The 19,931-nt window shown below is 42.9% G+C and overlaps 1 protein-coding gene across 4 annotated transcripts in view; it reads right to left on the bottom strand.

Moving 5' to 3' along the window:
- Positions 1-19,931, bottom strand: part of DLGAP4 (DLG associated protein 4) — a 230,203-nt gene that overhangs the window by 60,142 nt on the left and 150,130 nt on the right. For 3 of the 4 annotated variants that reach the window (XM_051979244.1, XM_051979243.1, XM_051979242.1), the window contains exon 6: positions 13,417-13,645. In XM_051979244.1, coding sequence (XP_051835204.1) covers positions 13,417-13,645 — 229 coding nt within the window. Of the gene's footprint in view, positions 1-1,852; positions 2,120-13,416; positions 13,646-19,931 lie in introns of those variants that run through there. The other variant, XM_051979245.1, reaches the window with a different exon arrangement.

Here is a 19,931-nt window from a genome sequence, read left to right as displayed (position 1 = left end):
ATTCACTTAATAACAATCAATTAACAAAGGACAGATGTGGAAAAAAAAAAAAAAAACCCTCCCAAAATGAATTTGGGGCCAGAGGAGACAATGAGCATCCCATCTCCTGTCACAATTTGGTGGCTAGATGGGCAATATAGAGAGCATTACTGCTCCAATTCTGAAGTATAGATTTCTATTAAATATAGTCATCTCCTTTCGCCAGCCCTGTGTTTCAAGAGGCAGCGTTTATTAGCCCCATTATAAGTGAGTGGAGATCTTTCAGAGAGAAAAATTGCCTAATTCAGGGTCACATAGTAAATTAGCAAAACAAACCTTATTTAAAACATCTTATTCTCATGTCAGTTTCTCTTTCCACTATATCTCATTGATTCCCCTCCCCCCCCTCTTCCTTAGATTATTTCCTAGTTTTGGCCCTACTTTAAAAGGAGGAAAGGCTCAAATAAAATCAGTGCCTGGCACTTAGTAGGTGCTATATATACATGCTTATTATCTCTCTCAAGCTGCCACTGAACTGACATGTCCTAAAAGACTGTCCATTCCTCTCTTAGAACCTTAGTTTCTTCATCTGTAAAATGAAGGGGTTGGAATGAATGATCCTTAAGTCTCCTGGCTCTGAGATTTTTCAAGTAACCTCACTCTTTTTAGAATTTCCTTCTGTGTTTCTGTGTTTTTGTTCCCCTGCAAGACTGATGGAAGGAATTGGGGGTTGAGGAGGAAGAGCTTTTTGCTGCTTGGGGCTGTGTCACCCAGAGAAGGGGGTGGATAGGGTAGGGCTCAACTCTGGGTACATTGAGTCACTCCCTCTCAGGAACAAAGCTGTCAGCTAGTGCAACAAGCCAAAAAGAAAAAAGAAAAAAAAAGAAAAGAAAGAAAGAAAAAAAAAAGGAGGCAGGAGACAACCAAAGGAGGCTAAAAAAGAAGGGAAGGGTGAGAGAGGGAGGAGGCTCTAACATGAGAGGATGGAAAATACAACAGACTATTTCAACAACCCTTCCCAAAGGCGCACACCCGCCTATCATTACATGCCCAGCTTAATTACCCATCATTATAAACTGAATCTACAATAGATGCCAACTGCATTTTCTACAGATAGACAGCTTTCCTTCCCTTCCTCTCTCCCTCCCAACTATCATCAGGGAGAATCTCCATAATGTCACATTGAGATTAATTCCTCTTTATCCCTATATAGCTGAGATGTTCTGAATCCTTGTCCCTCAGTGGGAAGAAGATGGTACAACTGGGGTAATATGCTGGCTGAAGTCAGGGTCCTAAGAAAGCCCCGGAAGGCGGAGAGGCCCCTGCAAAGTTTGTCCTTAAAAATACCAGTTCGGGGAAGCTGCCCAGGGCTCCGGGGGCTAGTAGAGGCCAACTCAAGCTGAGTAACCGGCATCTCCCTCTCCCCACCCCAAAGCCAGGCTCCCAGAAATAAACGGGAGCTGAGCTCATATCCTGTGGGGATCTGAAATAGCCCAGGCAGGTTAAAATAGCGCAGAGTCCGTGGCAGCAGAGAGTCGGGTCGGCCCAGGCCAGGCAAGCAGAGTCCGCTCCATTCCCGTCCACCTCCTGGAGAGCTCCGGCAGCAGCCCCCCGCCAAGCCGGGGGCCCTCCCCCCCGCGCGCCCCCGCGCACAAAGCGGCAGCCCCCTCCCCCATTCCCAGGGCGTGGGCCCCCAGCCCCGCTTTGTTAACGAGCCTTCGAGCATTCCCTCCGGGGCCAGCCACACAAGCCGAGCCGAGCCAAGCCGAGCAGAACAGAGCCGAGCCGGGCCGAGCCCCCGGGGCCGGACTCGGCCCCTCATGCTGGCGCGGATTGGGGGGGGGCAAAAAACCACAAAATCGCTTCCACTCACATTGCTTCAAGAGGTCCAGACACAAAGCCATGAGACCCGAGGGGCGTAGGGGCGGAGACAGAAAAAGACAGAAGAGGGAGAGAAGGAAGAGAGGAGAGAGAGAGAGACAGAGACACACAGACAGAGGGCGGGGAGGCAGCAGTGCCTCGGTCTGCTCCGGGAGGAGGAGTCCCCTTGGCTGCCAGAGGCCGGAGCCTGGGAGGAAGCCGGAGTCCGCCCCGCCCCGCCCGCTCCCGGCACAAAGCCCCGGCGTGGCCGGTCCGGCGGCGCTGGGCTGCGCGCTCGGGGGCCCGGGCCCGGACACCAGGACGGTCGCGGGACGCCCGCGCTGGGGGAAGAGAAGGCGGCGGCTCGTGGCTCGGCCAGAGCCGAGGGCGCACGGAGACAGGGAGAGCCCGGTGGGGGCGGCTGCAACTCACCCTCCTCCCTCGCTCAGCCCCGGCCGCTCCGCTGATGTACTTGCAAGGGGAGGGGCCTCTGGATTAAAGCCCCGCGCGCGGCCCCACCTCCGGGCCCGCGTCACCGGCCGCGCGGCGGCTCCCCCGGCCTCTCCCCCTCCCTCCTTCCCTGGGCTCTGGGGCGCGGCGGCAGTGGAGGGGTGGGGGGTTGAGGGGGGGCCCGGGAAGGGACGGATTTAGGAACACATGCACGCGCACACGCAATACAGTGCGTCGAGTGCACGCAGGGAGTCCACGCTCGTGTGTGCACGTGCCCGCCCTGGAGATGCAGGGTAAGGGGGTGGGGGGATGCACACAGGCAACCCCAAGCTAACCCAACAGAGCGGGAGTGCACGCGCACGCGACCACGGGTAGGACTGGATGGGCGTGCACTTACATACGGGGCGGAGGGCGGGTAGGAAACATGCGTGCACAACGACATCCAATCAGACGTGCACGACAAAGCACAACTATACTCCAGTGCGGAGCGCGCCTACGCACGTGCACAACTCCCCCACGCGGGCGGGTGCACGCACTGCACGAGCGCGCACATGTTCTGTGCACCCTGGAAGCAGCGTGGGCACACCCACCCGCAAACGTCCTGCCCGCTGCGCTATAGGTCCTGCAGGCGGGGAAAGCGGTATTCCGCCGGGCGAGTTTGCCTCGGCTGAGGCACGCCCGCAGTTACTAGTTCTCCTGGTCCTCGCAGCGTCTTGCACGGGACCAGCCCCACCCGTGCTGTTCCCAGCTGGCATCCTGCACATGCTCAGTGCCGAAGTCCCGGGCTGGTGCCCACGGGCCAGCCGCTGCCACCTTTTGAGAACACGAGTGGTGTGTGCTTTCCGATCGCCCGCTGGCTAGTTCAATTCAGCTCAGCCCACACCATCCTATGGTGGCGAGCTGGCAGCGATCTGACAAATCAATCCTCCCCATTTTTTCCCCGCAGACTCCCTTTACCCTTTCCCTACCCCTTTCTCTTTCTGTTCTCCTTTTGTTTCCTTCTTCCTAGGCCAGTAGTCAGGGCTACAGCCACTTTAACAAGCTCTTCTCCGAAAAGGATGTCCTGGACAAGACAGACAGCCTTCTCTCTATCCCATTCCCGAGGACCGTTCTATAAATCCTAGGTATTAAATAAGCAGCATTCAAGAGGCATTTGAAAGGGCAATCAGGGCTTTGAGAATCACAAATACTAGGGCTCGAAGGGACAGGGTGGCTCAGCTATCTCATTTTACAGAAGAAACAGGTCCAGAGTGAGGAAGGGGCATGCTGTCATCACATATCCAAAAAAATTAGTTGCCATGTCCTGTAACTTCATTAAACTCCACAATCTTGTACTTAACTTTTCTCCACTAACCTAAACCAATTCAAACCTTCAGACCTAGATGATTAGTCTCCTATCTGGCTGTCTCCCTTTGCAATTTCATCCTCTTGGAGCTATAATTTTCCTAACATTTGATCATAGATTTAGAGCTAAAAAGAGTTTTAGGGAGTCATCTAGTTCCAATCCCCTCATTTTGCAGAAGGAAAAAAGGAGGCCACATCGATACTAAGCATATTCCCTACTACTCTGTTCAAAAACCTTCCGTGGATGCTTATTTATTTTTTGTCTAAACTCCTGATCCTGGCATTCAAGGCTTATCACAACCTGGCACTAACCCACCTGTTTAGATTTTATGCTTTTTATATTACTCCTCCTTTCACATGGTCTACACCCAGCTAAGTGGACTACTTTGTCCCTGGCTGTTGACTGACTGGCTGTTTCCTCTTGAGAGAAGAATCTATTTCCTACTCAACATAAGCGTTTCCCTATGGCTTCTAGGATACTCAGAGCTCTTTACAACTTGGCTCCAACCTATCTGTCCAGTCTTGTTACCCCCCCCCCCCGCCCACTCTTGCCTTCCTACCCAAATTAAGCCTTTTTTTCTAACCCACAAACACTCCATCTCCATGTTCACTGCCTTAGCACTGCTAGAACGCTCTTTCTCCTCACCATCTTATTCCCCCTAAGTCTCAGTTCAAGAGTTATCTCCTGCCAAATTACTGTTTTTATTTTGTATGATTCTTTTACTATATTCCCTTCATCCCCCACAAAGGCTCCTTAAAGGCAAAAGACGTTTACAAATCCAATGTCTAACTCATAGACCATAAATGCTTGTTAAATTGAACTGGAGTCATTTCTTGGCTCTAGGTCTCAGTCTCCCTTTCTGTAAAATTGGATAACTCTTGCTCAGCATCCCCCAGTAGACTATTACGAAGATCAAATGAATGACATATCACTTTAAAGGCAATGTAGTGGTAAAATGGTAATAATATGAGCAATCTCTTCTATAACATCACTGTGGGGTAGGTGAGGCAGGTAGTATTGTTCCTGTTTTATGGATAGGGAAACTGAGGGTCACGTTAAGTGACTTATTTAGAATCACAGAGGTCATAAATGTCAGAACAATGTCAGAACTTCAATTAGTTATTTGGCTAGAACCATTTCCACCATATCAGAATCCTTAGTGTTATCAGGTTGCTGAAATCCTCCCACTGAAAGCATGGGACAGAGGGCATGGGGCAGAGGAAGGAGGGATAACTTGGTACCACCATGGCTGGCAGGCCTGGGAAGAGCTTTGTACATTCAGAGGGGGGCCCAAGAACTCTGGGAGAAGAAGCAGTGGGAGACAGGAGAGGGGGAGCTGGAGGTTGGATGACTTGAAGACTCTCTTCATTGTATAGGTCTGTCCAAAAGAGCTGATCATGCTGCTTCCTGTTTTTCAGCAGCCTGGAGGTCAGCTGGTAGTAGAATTGAGTAGGAATTTTGATGCCTTACTTGGCATCAGTACTAAGCAACTCCCACCCTGACGAGCAAGCCAGGGCTCTGAGGCATTGCTATTCCTGCCTGCTGAACCCTTTCCTGAGAGAGATACATGCTACAAGACTGGTGTGTGGGAGTAAAAAAGGGGGGGAGGCAGGGTCTGTCTGGAAGGAGCCTTGCATCACACCCATAGTTTTCACTAAGAGGCAATAGTTACGATGTCTAGTTTCTACCTTGAATTTAATTCAGCTTTGCTGGAGTGAAAGGACACAGGCTGGAATCTTTACTCTGATATTGGCCAAGTCCCTTCCCTTTTTGACCTCAGGTTTATTTTTTTAATCTGCAAAAAGAGGAGATTGAATTAAATAATCTGAAGGGCTCTTCCCATTCTAAATCCTATGAGTCTATGACTAAACTCTTTTTTTCCCTGAGGCAATTGGGGTTAAGTGACTTGGCCATTGTCACATAGCTAGGAAGTCTTAAGTGTCTGAGGTTACATTTGAACTCAGGTCCTCCTGACTTAGAGGTGACAGGCTGGTGCTCTGTCCACTGCCGCCATCTAAGCTGCCTCAGGGCAGCTCTTTTATCCACTATGCTATGGGCACCTCTCATATCTACCTCTTTATCTATGTTAGGGAAGCAACAAAAACTTGTAAGTTCTTTGGTATGGGGAATTCCCCAAGAGGGAACTCCTATTAATACAAGCATTTTCTCTACAACTTGTAGTCTGGAGAGCTGTGATTGAATGACTTGTTCAGGGTCACAGACAATATTGAGTCAACAGCCAGTAATGTGTCAAAGATGAGACTTGGATTTTGATCTTCCTGGATTCAAAGGTGGCTCTATATGCACTATACCAAGTTGCTTATCTCCAGAAACTTGTCATTCTGCAAGATGAAATCAACTAGGAAACACTGAATCCTAGCACCTCCTACCCCTCGGGCTCTTCCCTCCCTCTCATTGGAAAGGGTGGAGATTTGACCTTGGAGAGTTCCTCCTACATTCTCCACTATGTAAGAAGGGCATTCAGGGAATTCTTTTCATTTCCCACCTGCTACTTTTTTTGTTCTTCATCTACGCTAGAAATTCACCACTTTGCAAGATGAAATCAGTGCAGAAATTCACACCTCCTCAGATAATTTCCCACCCTGATTGCATGCCTCTATACCTCCTCCCAGTTTAGCTTTCCCATTCCAGTGTGATCTTCTTGAAGGCAGGGTCTTATGTCTTTCTTTTTATTATTTTTTTTTATTCCTAGCACTTAGCCCAGTGCTTGGCACATAGTCGGTACTTAATAAATGTTTATCAACTCTGACTGGTTTATTCCATTCAAGTTTCTTTATGCTTTATTATGGAGTTCTTGAAGGCCATATTAATGGAGCACAAGCTTTAGTGGCTCCCATCCAATTGGAAAGACCTACAATACAATCTCAGGTGTGTTGGTTTGTTGCCTCAGTACCCCACCTCAAGGGTGGGGTAGAAACTTATCAGGCTAAGCAAAGAGAAATTGAAGACTATTGACTAAGTTATGGACAAATTGTGTGATCTATTTTGATACGGAGCATCTATACTGATGAAATATAGCTCCCTGATTTATGAATGTATATGTGTGTGCCAGTCAAACTCTATTCAAAATTCTTTCTCTCTAAAAATGCATATATATGTATACATATATATTTATACATATATATGAATGTAAGCACAGAGAGTAAACAAGAATGATAAAATTATAGAATCATACAACATTGAATATTGGAATTATGGAATCTTGGGACCATAGAAAATAGAGCCGTGGATTCTTAGAACAATAGAATAAAAGGCAGCTAGTTGACATAGCAGATAGTGCTCTGGTTCTAGAATCAGGAAGACCTGAGTTCAATCCAATCTGACACATATTAGTTATATGACACTAAGCAAGCCTGTCTGCCTTGGTTTCCCCATTTGTAAAATGTGGATAATAAAAACCCTTATCTTATAGGGTTGTCATAAGGATCATCTGAGATAATATTGCAAAGTGCTTTGTAAACCTTAAAACTTTGTCTACATAAATACTAGTGAACAGAATAAATAGAATGTTAGAGGTGGAAGAGACCTCGGGTGCCATAAGATCATAGAGCTAAAGTTGGAAGGAATCAGAAAGGCCATTTGCTCTAATCTTATTTTACACATGAGGGAACTGAGGCCCAGAGAAGTTAATTAACTTGTCTAAGTTGTAAATAGTAAAGGTGGGATGTGGACCCATGTCCTGTGGCTCCAAACCTGTTATACCATACTGCCTCCAACCTCTTCATTGTCTAGAAAAGGAAACTGAGGTTCTGGCCTTAGAGTTTGAAGACCAGGAAAGGGTGGGGTTTAAAAAAGTCCAAAGTTAAGAGAGAATCCCATAGCTAGCTATCCACTCTAAATCCAGAAGTCTTGCCTGCATGAAGCCCATTTTCGGGTAGGACATCCCAGTTATCAGACTTTATAGGAAAGGAGTAAAGTAGAAGAAGATCCATTCTTTCTTCTTTTGGCAAGTAAAATCTGTGTTTTTCTTATACAGAATTAGGGGCACTGATGGAAACTCCACATAAGTCTGTCAGGTCAGGCAAGCTCTTAGACAATAAATTTTTGTCTTTATTAATTAATTAAATTAATTAAAATTATAAATATAAATTATATATCACATATCATATTTATATTACATTATAAATTATAAACAATTTAATTAATTGATTGATTGATTAAATTTAATTCCTACTGTGAGCCAACCCTGCAGTAAGCAACAGGAATACATAAAAAAAAAAAAAAAAAAAAGGCAAAAAATCCTTCGGGCCCTATCTTCAAGAAACTAAGATTCCAATGCTGGGTGGAGGGGTGGGGGAAATAACACAGATGAATAAGCTATTGTAACATTTTTTTAGTCTTGTCCAACTCTTTGATACTTCACTTTAGGTTTGCTTGTCAAGGATACTGGAATGGTTTTCCATTTCCTTCTCCAGTTCATTTTGCAGGTGAGCAAACTGAGGCAAACAGGGTAAAATGAGATGCCTATGGTCATATAGCTAGTATGTGTCTGAAGCCCGACCTGAACTCAGGCAGAATTTTCCTGACTCTAGCCTGCTGCTCTGTGTAGTATGGAGCCACCTAGCAGCTACATACAGAATAAATTATAGATAATACAAAGGGAAGTCATTAACATTAAAGTCAGCAATAAATCAGTCAATTTATTAAATATGTACTATGTGCGTGGCTCTGGACTAAGCCATTGGATCCCTGGATCTTTTGTTGAGGGTGAGATTTTAGCTGGGATTAGAAAGAAGCCAGAGAAACTAGTAGACAGAAATAAGGAAGAAACGCATTTCAGGTATAAGGAACAGCTAGTGAAATATCAGTCAGCAAATGGGACATGTTGTTTAAGGAACAGTAAAGAAACCATTGTCACTGAATCAGAATTTGTTGAAGGGTGTGAGATATAAGAAATTTTTTTGAAAGACAGAAAGAAATCACTTTAATGGAAATGAAATGGAAGCTGGAGCAAGATGATTGGTCAAATTCCCCTTCATTTGGGTGTAAAAAAGATTTTGCACGTGGGTGGGTCCTGCCGACTTTGATGCACAGGGCAAAGACACCATGGGGAGAAAGGAGGCAGAAGCCAACTTCAACAACGTAATCATTTCCAGGGTCTCTTCCCCATCCCCTGTCATTTTCACAGCCAGCATGTCATTGCTAAGAGTTAGGGGACAGAAAGATCTGGCTTTAAATCTCACTCTAGACACTTCCTAGCTGGGCAATCCTAGGCAATTCTCTACAGCTCTCTAAGCCTCAGTTTCTTCATTTGTAAAATAGGATAGTAAGAGCCCCTATTTCATAGGGTTATGTTGAAGAATAAGTGAGATAATGTTTGTAAAGGGCTTTATAAACCTTAGAGGATGACATAAAGCTAAGTTGTCATCATCTGTCTAAACCTTACTATGTGCCTTTCTGCTCAACTTACTGGGGCTTTGTGAATTCTTCTTGGGTAAAATGGTATGCCAGAAGAGAGGGGAATCCTAGAGTCCTAGGATATCAAAGTTCAGAGGACCCTTAGAAATCAAAGAGTTCAATTCCATCATCTTTTAGATTTGAAAATTTGGTCTTAAAAGAAGAGGGAAAGAGCTTGTTTATGGTCACATAATGAGTTAGTAGCAGAGCCAGGGCTAGAACCTAGTCCTTTGTAGTTCTGTTCCAAGAGTCTCTTCTCCCCACTTTCTATCCACCCTCCCATCCAACCCCAAAAGATCTGAAGATGTCACTATGAAGCATTTGTTCTCCAGATGTTGCTGAGGTGGAGGACTCAGGCCAGGCAGGCATTACAGAAGGGGAGGGTTCTTAGTTCTTAACCAGCTACATCCTCTGACATTCAAGTTTGGATAAGATGTGGGGAGTGGGGGTACCTTCCTCTCTGTGACAACTTCTTTTTTGTCTTTGCCCCTCTGTGTGTCTTGTCTTGAATAAAATCTCACCAGTCATTCACACAACTCAGGGACAAAGACCACCTTCCACAGGGAGATCTGATGCTGCAGAGAAAAAGGTTATTAGACCATAGCATGATCTCATGACCATCCATGGTACAATAGCTATAGTCAGGGTAGAATTTCAGTCCTATGTCTTTTGCCCCTACTTCATACCACCTCTGACATGGACATTCTAATTCGGCTGAGGCTGAATAGCTTTCATCCCATATGATGGAGGAGATAGGATCACTGAATTTCTACTAAGAAAAGGAAATAAAGATGCATTGAGGTACAGTGAGAGTGAAACAGAAAGATTTACACAGCAGGACAGTGAGAGAGAAGGAGAAATGGCGAAAGGGAGAAAATGGGAGAGGAGGGAGGGGAGAATGACAAAGAAATGGGAGAGAGGATGCAGAGAGAAAAACAGAAAACACAGAAGCAGAGATGTGAAAACAAAAAGCTAAAAATGAGAATTAAAAAATTGCAACAAAAGAGGTGGAGAGGGAGAAGAAGAAATTATGGAATAAAAAGAAACAGAAAAATAGGACAGATGGGAGAAAGAGAGAGAAAGCGAGAGAGTGAGAAAGAGCGAGAGAGAGAGCGAGAAAGAGCAAGAGAGCAAGAGAGAGAGAGAGCAAGAGAGAGAGAGAGAGATACAGAGAGAGAAAATGAACAAAGAGCCAGAGACACAGAAAAGGAATGGAAGAGCTCACTGGCTTGTCTGACCATGGGCATTTTTCGGGGCCAGCACTATGGAAGTCTGCCAGCTGTCAGTGTGTGCGTCTGTTTGTCTGTGTGCATGTCCATGTGCTTGAGAAGTTGGAGCAGGCTCACAATGCATCACAGGCAGGGGCTAATGTGCTCCCTGCCAGGCTGCTTGAGAAAGCTATTTCTGGAATGTGAAATCTGGGTCAGAAGGAAGGAGGCAGGAAAAAGGAAGGTGCGTATGTTCCTCTGGAAGGACATATGGAGGACCAGTTCAGGGCCTAAGCCTGAGGCCCATCCAAGTCTGGGGCTCTCCACCCAGAGCTTCTGCCCTTCTCTTCCTCCTGGCCTCTCTCCAACTTGCCCCTGCCCCTCCTTTCCCTCTAGTCTGGCAAGATCTCATTTTCCCGGGTAACAGCTGCTGCCTGAGCATTCCTGGGCAGGTCATTAGACTAATTACAATTGATCCCCTGGGTATAGTCCTTTCAAGTTTATAGAAACATTCATTTTCTCATTGATCTTCTCAGCCTTAAGAAGACGGATGAGGGATGACTGTTCCCATTTTGTGTGTGTTCATTTATTTCTGTAATGTCTGAATCTTTGTGACTCCATTTGGGGTTTTCTTGACAAATATAATGCAATGGTTTGTCATTTCCCTCTTCACATCATTTTACACATGAGGAAACTGAGGCAAATGGGGTGAAGTGACTTGCCCGGGATTACATGCTAAGAAGTGTCTGAGGGCAGATTTGAATTCAGGAAGATGAGCTTTCCTAAGTCCAAGCCCAGTACTCTAGGTTCACTGTGCCACTTAGCTGCTCCAGTCTTATAGAAAAGGAAAATGAGGAACAGACAGAAATGACTAACTTAGGATCATACAGACACTGTCCGAGCCAGATTTTATCGACTGATTGCTTGATTGCTTGATTGAGATTAGGTCTCCCTATCTCGCTCTGGATGGAAGTGCAGCAATCACTCACAGATGGATCCCATTCCTGATTGGCACATCAGCTTTGACCTGCTCCATTTCTGACTAAGTCTGTTCCCTTCTCCTCAGGCGGCCGAGCAGACCTCCCCTCCTGGCATATTAGTGCAAACTTAGTTTGGACAGCTGACCAGCCCAGGCCACTGCAGCTCAGAATTCCTGAGCTCAAGGGATCCATCAGTCACAGTTTCCCCAGCAGAAGAAATTTATAGATGCCATAGTTAGTTTAAGCCACAATTTCAACCCACGTGCCTGAACTACAAATCCAGGGATCTTTTACCATCCTACAAAACTAAGCTTAGCTTTATATTGTTTTATTTTTTGCCTCAAATTGTTCCTCTTGACTTTCCTGTCTCTATTAATGGTACTATCATTTATTCTATCTTCCAGGCTGGATATTATCTTGGATTCCTCATTCTCGTACCTTGTAAATCTTTCTTATTGGATGACACTCAACTTTCTGGCCTCAAAATCTTCATTGATCCCAATTTGTTCATTGTCTAGCATGAGAGCAAAGGATTTTGAAGTAAAAAGGGTCTCAGTGACATTTTGATGCATTGGATTAGAGAATTGGAAGAAAAAGGCAGAAAGAACATTCACTGTTCAGAATCCTGCCTCAGATACTTATTCGCTGTGTGACTATGAGCAAGATCCATAACCTCTCTGAGCATCAGTTTTTTCCTTCATAAAGTGAGGAGTTTAGATTTAAGCTCTATAGTTATCTAGTCCAATTCTTTCATTTTTATAGATGGAGAAGCTCAGATTCAGAAAAGGGAAGAGTCCCACTGCAAGCAAGAAGTTGAGCAAAGATTTGAAACTAACTACAAATCAGGTTCTCTTTCTACCATGTTGTTTCTTCAAAGACAAGTGCTAATTTTTTTTTTTTGGGGGGGGGAACTCTCTCTAATAGAACAGATAAGCAATTATTCTGCATATGTACAAAGTCATACAAAAATGCCCGAGAAATTGAGAAGTTAAGTGATTTGTCCAAAGTCACACAGCCAACACAAAAAGTGGAACTTGAATCCAGATCCTCTGGGCTTCTGGTAGGTTCAGTTAAATTCAGTGTACTAGAACTCTCTCTCCATTTTGATTCAAAAATCAAAAATCTAATAAGCAGTGACTAGCAAAGTGCCTGTCACATAGAAGGTGCTTAAGAAATGCTAATTGATTGATTTACTACTAATCCTGAACAAGTAATCATATAGCTTCCACCTGAAGACATGCAATGATTAAAAAACTCACCATTTTTTGAGACAATCCAAACCAGTCTATCAACAAGCATTTATTAAGCATGTCTTCCACATGATAGCTCTTCAGATATTTGACATGAAGTGAATAAGTATTTATATAGTACCTACTACTATAATACTATGTACTAGTTACTGTGCTAAGTACTTTTTTTGTTGTTTAAATTGTTGCCACTTTCCCTCTTTATTCTTTGATTGAGTCTTTTTTTTTTGTGCTAAGTACTTTTACAAATATTATCTCATTTGATTTTCACAACCTTTTGAGGTAGGTGCTATTATTTCTTCTCTTATAGTTAGGAAACCAAGACAAAGGTTAAATGGCTTGCCCTGTAAGTGTGTGAAGCTGCATTTGAATTCAGGTCTTTTTGACTCCAGCCCCAGTACTCTACTGAATCATCTAGCTATTGAAGACAACGCTGAAGGAGACCCCCCATGGTCTCCTTTTCAACCAGTTCTGAGTGCACAAGAGCCCAATGTTCAACCCAGCTACTGGGAGGCTGAGTCCATAAAATTTTTCTCTCACTGTGTTCTGGGAATCACTTAGCACCTGTATGACACAATCAGTACCCACAAGCCCAGGTAAACTAGCGACTTCTCTGTCTGCCCACCAGGATCACTAGAGAATAGGGGATGATAGGATACACAAACTGGCATCAGAGGGATAATCTGATATAGCGCTCAAAGATTCCTGTTACAGAGGAAGAAACTGATTTTTTCCCCAGTGACCCAAAAAGTAGAAGCAAGATTTGAACTGAGAGTCTTTGACTCAAAATCCTGCTCTCCTTCCATTATCTTACTTGGTTTCTCAGCAAACAGATTCACAAAACTGTAGTCCATGTTCCCAGTGAATGCCTCCTTTTCCCTGGCCCCGCCATCCCTTCCACCCTCCTCCCCTCTCGAAGCAGGACTTACTGGGCAGTGTGCGGCTGCTGCTCAGGCTGCTGCCTGTGGGTGGAGGAGAGAGGGACTGGAGGGAGATGCTGTCCTCATCCTGGGAGCAGCCCGCCTGGATGGCCCGAAGGTAGCTATGGCTCCGAGAGCGGAAGTAGCTGGGGAGAGGCAAGTCCAGAACATCAGCAGTGGCGGACTCAGCCTCACTGCAGGCAGCCTCATACTGGTCACTCAGCTCTGCCTCCCTGACCTGGGGAAGAAGAAAAATAGTAACTCCCATTATCTATGGTGTTCTAAGTCTGCTATTAGACTTGAGGTGCATAATAATGATAACCAGAACTCCCATATGTAAAGTTTTTAAGGTTCTTATTCACAAACACCACTAGACCTGTTATTGAGAGGGGCATTTCCTCCCAGATGCCCTTCCATGGTTACCTATCCAGTGCAACTTTTGTCCATGACCATGATTAGCCATTTGATTATTAGCCAAGGTTCTTCCATTTAGACTACCACAAGTTAAGTAGAAGTTTATAGACTGTATAAAAACTGTTTCCCCAGAGTTTAGAGTTAGTGGACCCAGTAGTGGGATTTGATATAAACAGTTTCCAAACTTATATGGGCTATATCTCTGACTTTACAAACCAAAATACATCTTCTTCCCACAAGCTCTTTGAGCGTAGGGACTATTTTTACTTTGTATTTGTATTCTCAGCACTTAGCACAGTGGTTGGCCCTGAAATAGTGCTTAATAAATGTTTGTTCATTAAAAAAAAACAAACATCTGTGTGCGATTCTTAGCTCCTTCTATCTTTTCCTTTGTTACTCTGCCTCAGTTACTGCAGAGGTGGAAGGAGGCCAGACAGATTTGAGAGCGGGTTTGTATTTTTGGCTATCATTTGGGTGGCCATGGCTAAAGAGCTTATTACCAAGGAACCAGTCTCCCCTTACTTGGCCAAACAGACTCAATTATTGCTGGAACCATACTTGAAGCATTTGCTTCCTGCATGTTAGGAGTTATAAATCCAACAGCATTTGGTAGTGCCCATTACACATTAGGTACTGTGCTAAGCACTAGGAATGTAGCAGTAGAAAAGAAACATTCCCTGAGGGAAGGATATAGTTGCAAAAGATATTTGAGAAATAGAATCAAATTCAACCACAAAAAGGATGAGGGGTGAGGAAGGCTGAGGAGGACTTTAAGCTTGTGAACTTGGGTGATGGGTGACTGAAAGAATAGTGATGCTCTCAATGAAGACAGAGAAAGTTGGGAGAGCTTCAGAGAGGAAGATGATAAGCTCTGTCTTAGGCTACTTTGAGTTTGAGATGCCCAAGAAGTATCCAGTTGGAATTGTCCAAGAGGCAGGTAATATAGAACTAAAGTTTTGCAAGCTTGAACTATAGTATCATATAGGATCATAGACTCAGAGTTAAAAGGGACTGCAGAGGACATCTAGTTTAACATTTTCATTTTACAGATGACAAAACTGAGACTTAAAGAGGTTAATGACTTGTACAACATATACAAGTAATAAGTATCCACGGTAGGATTTGAATCCAGGTCCTCTGACTTTAGAATTGGGTCCTTTTTTCATACTATACAACAATGGAAATCACCATCAGAGCAATAATAATAATTAAAACCAAGAGACTCTATGAGGGGTAGAGAGAGAAGATACTGGGAGATACTTAAGAATCCTCTGTTCCAGAATCTGGACTTCATTGTTTTAGCTTTAGAGAACTTACATTATCTCTATGCTATGATGAAGTTTTAGAGCAGGGCTTCATGAAACTATTACCATAATGTCCTTATTCTCATTTTTATAGTACTTTGAGAATATCAGTAATTAACACCTACTTCTATAGCACTTCAGGATTTGGAAAGTACTTTCCTTATAACAGCCTGAGGGATAAGCAACACCAAATTATAGAACTGTAGAATCTAGAAGCCCCCTTGTCCAATCTAGAAGCTATCTGAATAGTCCCCTCTGCTACACACATGGTATGTCAGGGGTTATCCAGTCTTTACTAATGACTATCGGTGAAAGAGAACTTTCCATGGCAGACTGCTCCACTTTGGAAGACATCTAATTGTTAGGAACTGTCCCCTTCTACCAAGCTGAAATCTGCCTCTTTGCAATCTCTACCTTTTGCTCCTAGTTTGACCCTCTGGAGTTAAACAGAACAAGGGTAATTCTTCTTTATGACAGTGCTTCAAATATGGCATGGTGCAGTACAAGGAGTGTTGGATTTGGGATCAGAGAACCAGGATTTGAAAATCACTCCAGCCAAGGATTGAAAATCATATCCTACCGATGGAGAGGTGAATTGGGGTGAGACATTCTGGAAAGCAACTTGGAACTATCCCCCAAAAATGATTAGACTGTGCATGCCCTTTGATCCAGTAGTATTATTAGGTTTAGACATGAGGGAAAGAGGGAAAAAAAACTGCATGTTCCTTTCATGCTTCTTCACATAGAAGCTCTTTTGTGGTGGCCAAGAATTGGAAAATGAAGGGATACCCATCCATTGGAGAAGAAAAGAAATGGTATATAAATGTGGTGGAATACTATCATGTTATAAGAAATGATGAAAGAGAACCCCAGGGAGACTTGTATGAACAGATGCAAAGAGAAGTGAGCAGAACCAGGAGAGAATTTTGTTCAATGATAGCAACATGGAAAAGACAAACAACTCTGAAAGACTTGGGAATTATGATCAACACAATGCAAAAATCATTCCAGAGAATTAATTATGAAACAGTCTAGATACTTCCTAAGAAAGAGATGGCCTCAGAGTGCAGATTAAAATGTTTTTTTTTTCTTTTTTGAACATTGCCTATGTGGGAATTTGTTTTGTTTGACTATGCATATTTGTAACAAGAGTTTTGTTTTTCTTTGCTTTTTCTGTTGCAGAGAGATGAGTTTGGAGGGAGAAAAGGCAGATCTTTGTTTTAATTAATATTTCTAAAAGTTAAACAGAAGATTTTTATGCTATATTGTAGATAACAGCAATAGATTTCAGTACAGTTTATTGAATAGATTAGTGACATGGCAAGATATGTAGCTTTAGGAAGATCACATTGTTAGGTGGAAGGAGGAGAGATTAGTGTGAGGAGAGATTTTAGGCTGGGATGCCAATCTGAAAATTTTTTCAGTAATTGAGGTATGAGATGACGAGACCTGGACTAAAGTGTTATATTGGAGGAGAAAATGGGTCATATACCAGAGTAGTTGCAAAGGTAGAAGTGGCAAGACTTGGCAACTTACTGGATATGGGGGTGGGTGAGAATGAGAAGAGCTTGAGGAAGATCAACAAATTTGATGGAAAATGACCCCCAGGTTGCAAGCCTGGGTGACTGGAAAGATGGCAACAACTTCCATAGTAACAGAGAAATTCAGAAGGGGGTAGGGTTTTGGGGAGATGATAAATGAGTTCAGTTTTTGACATGTTGATTTAAGAAATCAACAAGCATCTAGTGCTTAATATCTAGAAGAAGTTATAAATATAAGACAAGATGCAAGGAGGGAGATTAGGGCTGGATAAATAGATCTGAAAGTCAGTTGCATAGAGGTGATAATTGAATTCATGGTACAACACTAACATGTCCGGAATATTTGAGAATCAATATCTTATTTCAAGGCATCTATCATATTCCCCTTGAATATGTTGCACAGAAGTGAAGTAATACTTCCAGAACTGGGTAGAATTCAGTGAGACTATTATCTCCCAAATGCTCAATGTTAATATTTTCTAAGTGAAGTCTAAAGTGGAATTAGTTTCTTTTGCTTGTTCTTAATGAGCTATCTTGAGCTTGTGGTCCACTAAAGCATAGAAATCTTTTTTTTTGCTATCTATATTATAGCCATTTTGTGAATGAAGAAACAGGTGCAGACAGGGAAAGTATATGTCTAAGTAGGTGTCAGAGTCTTGATTTTTGACTTGAGGTCCAGTGTTTTTTCCACTAGCTTGGGTTATTTGCATAAAACAAAACCAAAGATTTAACTAGATGGTCCATCACATCCTGTCATCACTAAAAATAACTTTTATTTCCTTTTTTTTCTCAATGGTATTTTTTTAAAATACATAAAAAGATAGTTTTTAACAGTCATTTTTGTAAGACTTTGTGTTCCAAATTTTTCTCACTTTCTTCCTTACCTCCTCTTGCTCCAAGAGAGCAAGCAATCAGATACAGGTTAAATATGTGTAATCCTTTTAAACATATTTCCAAATCTGTCATGTTGTGCAAGAAAAATCAGACTAGAAGGGAAAACCCATGGGAAAGAAAAAAACAAACAACAAAAAAGTGGAAATATCATGCTTCAATCCATATTCAGCCTCCATAATTTTCTTTCTGGATGCAGATGGCATTTTCCATCCCAAGTTTATGGCAATTTCCTTGAATCACTGCATTGTTGAGAAGAGCCAAATTTATCACAGTTGATCATCACATAATCTTGTTAAGTAACTCTTATTTCTATAGTGCTTTAATGCTTACAATAATTTTCCTTGTAGCTTTGTATGTTAGATGGCTTTATCTGTGAGACCAGACTTATGACTTTATTGGTATTGGGAACTCCTGAAGAGGAAATTCCCTACACAAAAAGGCAAATTAGCTCTCCCCTTGATGCTTATAGTCTTAGAGTTGCCTGAGTGGGTAAATGACTTTCCAATATGACACTGTCAATTCAATATATGTCAGAGGTAAGCCTGGAAGCCAGGTCATCCTGATTTCAAAGTTGTTTCTCTGTCTGTTACACCATTCTGCCTCTTGTCTTAGACAGAACAGGGATCAACTCTGTTTTACATTTGAGGAAAGTCAAGTGAATTCCAGAGAAGTTGCCATAGGTTTCAGGGTTCAGAACTGAAAATGATCTTGGATCTTGTCCCTTATTTTACAGCTATGGAGACTGAAGCCTGAGGAGATGAGATGACCTCTGCAAGATCACAAAGGTAAAAATCACAGAGCTAGGATTCAAACCCAGGTCCCTGAACTCCCATTCCAAGATTCTTTCCACCAGATGGTGGTATCACTCAAACTCAATGGACTTTGCCAAAGTTACACAGTTTGGGGTGTTGGAAGAGAAGGTGACTGAGAAGTGAAGGAGGGGGAGAGTCACTGCTGTAGATCTTGAGAGACTCTGGGAGGTGCTGTCTGGTTTGAAAACTAGGTCCAATAGGTCCCTCAAAATAGCAGAGAAAACTCTGATAGTTTAGCCTGAAGCCTACAGAATAAAGCTCAAATTCCTCAGTATCCAATCTCTTCTACCAATCTCCCTGTCCAGCCTCATCTCTCATTCACTTTCCTTCTCTGAGTTTCAATTTCCTCATTTGTTAAATGGAATTAAATGGTAGGACCACAGATTTAGAGCCATAAAGGACCATCACTGAATCCAACTTGCTTATTTAATATGGGAGAAAACTGAAGTAAAGAAACGTTAAGTGAAGTAAAGAAAGGTTTTGGATCAGAATCACAGACCTATTAAATATTTGAGTCAGATTTTGAATTCAAGACTTCATGAGTCTGAATCTATTGTTCTATCCACTATATGAGGCTATAAAGTACTTATTTCCCAAAGCTGTAGCAAGCAAAGTGGGTAAGACTTGTTCCAGCCACAGTGAATGGCTTGTTATACTATATACTTGTATACAGAAACCAAAGTGAATGAAGGGCATTCAACCATGTCTTCCTATCCCTCAATTTTTCCTCATAGAATTCCTTAAAACTGAGATACTGTATTTCTTCCCCTTCTCTATCTACCTAAATTCTAATAATTTTACAAGGTTCAGTTGTAATAATACCTCCTCCAGAAGTATTATCTGAATAATATCTGCTCTGAGTTCCCTAGTGAGGAGTCATCTTTGCTTCCTCTAACTCCCCTTGGATTTTGTTTGCTAGTTTCTCATACAATAATCATATTCTATCCTTCATTACAGTTGTGCATTGACTGGGGGCCAATTGTAGAGGACAATCAATGCTGAGGAGTTTGGGCTTTATTTTGTTGCCAAAAGGTCAAAGCCAAGAGAACTTTCTCTTTCTTGTGGGTTTTAGTTCTTTTATAAGGCTTTTATAAGACTATATAACAACTATATTTCTTCTATAGGAACCTTGGGCAAGTCCCTGTTTGATCCCAGAGGGGGATCTGGGACTCAGTTTCCCCATCTGTAAAATAAGGAGGTTGAACTGAAAAAGAAGGAGTAAAGAGAAGATTGCCTATATAGATTTACAAAGCCAGACAGAAGAAGAATTGTGCCAATGCAAGAAGAAGAATAAACATAGAAAAGTCCCCAAATTCATAGGAGACCAAAATCCAAGAAAAAATCCAATCCCTTAGATGTTTATGCACAAATGCTGCTACTGTCACTGTTGTTTGTCCTTTGTTTTCAAAAAGGATCATGACATCAGGCAGGTGACATACAAGTGAATTGGATTTAAGTGAGGGAGGGCTGTGCAAAGTCACCACTCCTTCAGAATCATCTGGGCCCAGTGACAAGATATATATTAGGATGACTGGAGATGCACAAATACATATATTATA

The sequence above is a fragment of the Antechinus flavipes genome, chromosome 2, assembly GCF_016432865.1.
Source record: "Antechinus flavipes isolate AdamAnt ecotype Samford, QLD, Australia chromosome 2, AdamAnt_v2, whole genome shotgun sequence".
Taxonomy (NCBI): domain Eukaryota; kingdom Metazoa; phylum Chordata; class Mammalia; order Dasyuromorphia; family Dasyuridae; genus Antechinus; species Antechinus flavipes.
The sequence above is the reverse complement of the archived record's forward strand: the minus strand, read 5'-3'. Positions and strand labels throughout refer to the sequence as shown.